The 5,164-nt window shown below is 43.7% G+C and overlaps 1 protein-coding gene across 1 annotated transcript in view; it reads right to left on the minus strand.

Moving 5' to 3' along the window:
* The window catches only part of LOC130584501 (histone-lysine N-methyltransferase, H3 lysine-79 specific-like), a 21,866-nt gene that overhangs the window by 10,353 nt on the left and 6,349 nt on the right, over nt 1-5,164 (minus strand). Inside the window, exon 2 of the mRNA XM_057384516.1 lies at nt 1,985-2,040. Coding sequence (XP_057240499.1) covers nt 1,985-2,040 — 56 coding nt within the window. The remainder of the gene's footprint in view (nt 1-1,984; nt 2,041-5,164) is intronic.

The raw sequence follows: 5,164 nt of genomic DNA on the forward strand, positions 1-5,164 counted from the left end.
GTGGAAATTCAGGAAACCCTGCCTGGCAAGGAAAAAGAGCAGGGGTTTCTTCCTCCTCCTTGCCATGTGCCAAAAAAAGGCTGTGCAAAAGAGCCAAACACATTAATGGTACCAGAAAACATCCAGGGGAGGAAGGGGAGAGCCAGAGCTGCAGATGTGATTTTATAGAGCTCACTCTGGCACAGAGCTGTGTGTGCACGTGCAGGGCACAGGAACCCCCAGTCCCCTTCACTCTCAGGCCGCCTTCCAGAAGATTCTGCCAAGCACAGGCACAGGGATCCCTTGGAATGCACAGGAGCCATGTCCTGGTACCAATCCCACCCCTGGCACTGCCCAGGGCCAGGATGGACAATGTTTTTGAAGTTGGGAATGTTCAACTGGACAGAAGAAGGATCCAGGGAGAGCTCAGAGCCCCTTTTGGGGCCTGAAGGGGCTCCAGGAGAGCWRGAGAGGGACTGGGGACAAGGGCTGGAGGGACAGGACACAGGGAATGGCTCCCAGTGCCAGAGGGCAGGGATGGATGGGATATTGGGAAGGAATTGTTCCCTGGGAGGGTGGGGAGGCCCTGGCACAGGGTGCCCAGAGCAGCTGTGGCTGCCCCTGGATCCCTGGCAGTGCCCAAGGCCAGGCTGGACATTGGGGCTGGGAGCAGCCTGGGACAGTGGGAGGTGTCCCTGCCATGGCAGGGGTGGCACTGGGTGGGTTTTTAGGTCCTTTCCAACTCAACCCATTCCAGAATTCCCAGATCCTGCAGCTGAGACACTCAGGGGTCACTGTGCCACAGCACCCAAACACCTCCAGCCCTTCTGGGGCACTCGGAGCTCCTGCAGCCAAACTTTGCTGTAAAATCCTAAAGGAATTCCCAGGAAAGCTGTCCGGGCAGCAGAGCCAAACCCCAATGTGCTGCAAGGCTGGGGAAGGGCTGGCCACAAACCAAAAGGCACCTCCAGAAAAGGGACTTGCAGGAGGAAGGGAGGGACAGAACCGTGCGGGAGCCCCCAGCCTGGCAGAGCCTTGGGAAAAATCCAGCAGTGGATTTTTCAGAGGCCTCTTTGACAGTGCGTCCCATTGCCCCACATCACAGGGTGACCCAGAAGGTCATATAAAAATAAAACTAAAAATAAAAATGTATTTAAAAAAATAGAAATAAAAATAGAAATAAAAACAGAAATGAAAATAAAAACTTAAAAATCAAAATCAGAATATATATTTTAAAAATAAAAATAGAAATAAAAATTAAAACAAAAAAAAAATTAAAAATAAAAATAAAAATTAAAAATAAAAATAAAAATGTATTTTAAAAAATAAAAATAAAAATAAAAATAAAAATAAAAATAAAAATAAAAATAAAAATAAAGAATATAAATAAAAATAAATATATTAAAAGTAAAAAAATAATGATAAAAATAAAGAGGTCTTTTTCCTACCCCTAGGGCTGGAGGAATGCAAAGCTTTAAAAACACAGGCAGCTTTTATTGCTTTTAACAAATTTACTCCCTTTTCTGCTCCCTAGGAAAGGGATYGAACCCTCTGTGCAGTTCTCCACATCAATAAATCTTTTCAAGACAATTACTTTCAATAAACTTCCAATTTAAGCTGGAACAAACTCACTTGGGTCTTTTCCTTTTTCTGAGAGGGAAAGTGAGCCCTGTGTGCCCCAACAGCCAAGATAATGAATTTTTAGCCAAGATCCCTGACATGAACTATGGGGAATATGCAAAACAAAATGAGGTTTGTGTTTCTCTTCTAACCAGAATTGATGTTGGATATTCCACCCTTGTGTGGAATATCCTGGGATATGCACTCCAAGCCATTCTTGCAGTCAGAAAACAGGATTTGAAGAGGCCAGAGTGAGAGTTGCCAGATAGACTTTGGGTATTTGCTGTGGAAATTCTATATAAAAAGCTGGCCAGCCTCCCAATTTCCATTCTCCACAGTCCCAAACATCCAGCTCAGAAWGCAGCACTGGGTCTGTGTACTGTACCTTGTGTTTGCAATCCTCTCCCTCCATTCTTCAGAGAGGAAATCACCTCTTTCCAGCTTCAAAACAAAACAAAGAACACAGAAACACAGAGAGTTACCATTGTTCCCTCCTGCCCCACATCCCTTCCCCTTCACAGCACGCTGTGCCAGCTCCCTGACCCCACAATCAGTGAGAAATGAAGATTTTGGCAACTCAGAGGTGAAGCAGAAAGAGCTGCTCCTGCTCATTCCTCAGATCCCAGAGGTGGGGAGAGCAGGGAAGGGTCTCTGGCTGCTCCATGGAGAAGTAAAAAACACTGGAGCTCCATCCCAAAGTATCAGAAAAACCTCCTGGAGCACCCCATGGTTGTGTAAAGTGATCAGAAAACACCATAGCTGTCAAAAGTGATCAGAAAATCCTCTTGAAGCCCCCAAAGGGTGCCCAAAGTGATCAGAAAAACCTCCTGGAGCCCCTCATGGCTGCATAAAGGAATCAGAAAAAACTCCTAGAGCCCCCCATGGCTGCATAAAGTGATCAGAAAAAAACTGGAGCCCCTCATGACTGCCCAGAGTGATCAGAAAATCCTCTTGGAGCCCCTAAAGGGCGCCCAAAATTATCAGAAAAACTTCCTGGAGCTTCTCATGGCTGCATAAAGGGATCAGAAAAACCTCCTGGAGCCTCTCATGGCTGTATAAAGTGATCAGAACATCTCCTGAAGTCCCTATGGCTGCCCAAAGGGATCAACAAATCCCCCCCATCTCCTGATCTCCCCGAGCAGAAATCACAAAGGAGCAGCTGATTTTTGTGCTGCTAAATACAAACCCTGAGCACTTCTRTGGAAATGAAGTACCAGAAAAGCCTTTTTTTTTGTAAATAAACACAGTTATGGCTTTGGTGGCTTCTGGAGAACCTTTCTGATGTCCTTTTGGTGTTTTCTCAGCCGTGTTTTGGAAATGAGAGGAGCCCATGGGTCACACTCTGTGCTGTGCCACCATCAGGCAGGAGGRAGGAGAGAAAAAAATGAGGTGCAGCTCTATAATTAACGCTGAATGCTTTGAAGATGAGGAACCAGAACCTTGGGAACATCAAAGCAATGGCAGTGACTGCTGAGGATCCTTTTAATGCACCCATTTTTTGGTTTAAGGAGTGAGGATTTCATGTGGAGCTGAAATTACATTGATTTTGTCATTGAGTGGTAACACCAAGGTGCCAGCGACTGACATAAGGATTTTGTTTTGGGGTTTTTTTGGATGTAAAGTTGTTTGTTGTAAAGAAGTTTTGTATTTGATAAGAATTTAAATAATGAATAATTCAGTTTCATTTGTATATAATGTATAGAATGGGTAAAGTTTGGTGGGTTTTTCTGGTTTTGGGGTGGGGTTTTTTTTATTTTTTCTTCATGGCTTTCATGGCTTTCAGTTTCCTATGAACAGGAATTTGTATTTAATTGTTTTATTTACATTTTTGGTTTAATTTAAATTTTATTTCACTTGAATTGTTTAACTTTTTTTTTGTATTTAATTAGTGCACAGGTGGCAGCAGAAATGGGGCTGATTCCAGCAGGAAAGGAAGGAGAAAACCACCAAAAATGTCCTGCTGCTACACGAGAGAGCTGAGAAAAATTATATTTTTATGGCATTGGGGAACCATTGAGAATTCAAGGACATCGAAGATTCAAGAACTTCATCAAGAGTTTCAAGTGCTCAAAATTGCAGTTTTGGTTCTGCTTTTTAATGAACTGAGCAGAGCAGGTAAGATCAGCCCAAGTTATTCAGAAATACCTGTTCCACCAGCTGAAATCAGATTTAATCCACAATTCCCACCTGTGATCTCCCAGCTGCTGGGAGGGGAAGTATTTCTGGAATAAAAACCAGGGCTAAGGTGGGAGCTGACCTCAGAAATCCAACCCAAGCACATCCTGCTGGCTACTGCCAGAATTTAAACCAGAAATTCAACAGCAAAATGTTGATGTTGAGTTCTAAATGTTGGTTCTAAAAAGAGCTTTCCTCATCTCGTGTAAGGAAAGATTTTTTTTCTGGATCTCTATATGTGGACACCTCCTCCAGATTGATTTTCAGAGATAATTTTGTCTTGGTCTCATCTATTCCTGTAGTGAACAGCTCCACGGCTGAGTAACCAAGAAAAAGTCAAAGGAAATCCACGTGACAGCCAACTGGGTTGATTTTAGAGAGATTTTTGCAAGTCAGCCTCTCCGTGGCATCCTCCACATTGCCACTTTCTGATGTCTCCACAGGGGTTTTGTGCACCAACAGGGAAAGAAAAACATTGGAAAAACCAGGAAGCTCAATCCTAACGCCACAATCTGCAGGAGAACAAAGAACCAGAGTAATGTGAAACCATTTTGAAATGCTGAAATTCATATAAAGGTCTTGAAATACAATCTAAGTGGCTTTTAGGCTTTGCTTGGGTCCAGTTTCACTCTGTTTGCCCTGTCTGTGTGGTTAGAAGAACATTTAAAACCAAAATCACCACAAAATCTCCAGGTTTTAAGCTGGTATCACCCATGGGGGATGAACACTTTGCAGGCCAGAGCTGTTTAACAACAAAAATGAATTTTCAAACAAACCACAGCCCTGCTCAAACTCTATTTTTGTGTGGCACTGCTTCCCCAGCTCATGCTTAGCCAAGAATTGAGGGGAAAAATTCACCAKGAAAAACACTGGAGCACAAAAATAACTGGATAGTCAGCTGGGGCTGGGAGAAAATTGGGGATTTTTCTTTCTGGAAGCAAGGCAGGGATGCCTGGATGAGTGGCTGCCCTCCAACAGGGACTGGGCTGCCTGACCCCTGTGCTGGGCAGTGATTAAATKATGCYCTAARAGGAGGAGAGGAGYTCCTTTYMCATCATCTGACACAGGGAATCCAAAATTGCCCCAAAATCTAACTCAACTCCAYGATTTCCAAGAATTTTGAGAGCRAAACCAGAACTGCAAAATWAATTRAAAAATCCCTRCCCTGRGGYAGCAGCAGAAGAAGCAGAATGTGATGGTCACTCAGGGAAAAAGGGACATTGGGCTGCCTGTAACCTCTGTGCTGGGCAGTGAATAAATGATGCCCTCAAAGGAAGAGAGGAGTTCCTTTTCCATCATCTGATATAGGGGAATTCAACAAAATTCCCCCAATATCCAACTCAACTCCAGATTTCTAACAATTTTGAGAGGAAAACAACTGCAAAGTTGA

Source organism: Malurus melanocephalus, unplaced genomic scaffold (assembly GCF_030028575.1).
Source record: "Malurus melanocephalus ecotype Western Australia unplaced genomic scaffold, MMel_1.1 scaffold_713, whole genome shotgun sequence".
Lineage (NCBI taxonomy): Eukaryota > Metazoa > Chordata > Aves > Passeriformes > Maluridae > Malurus > Malurus melanocephalus.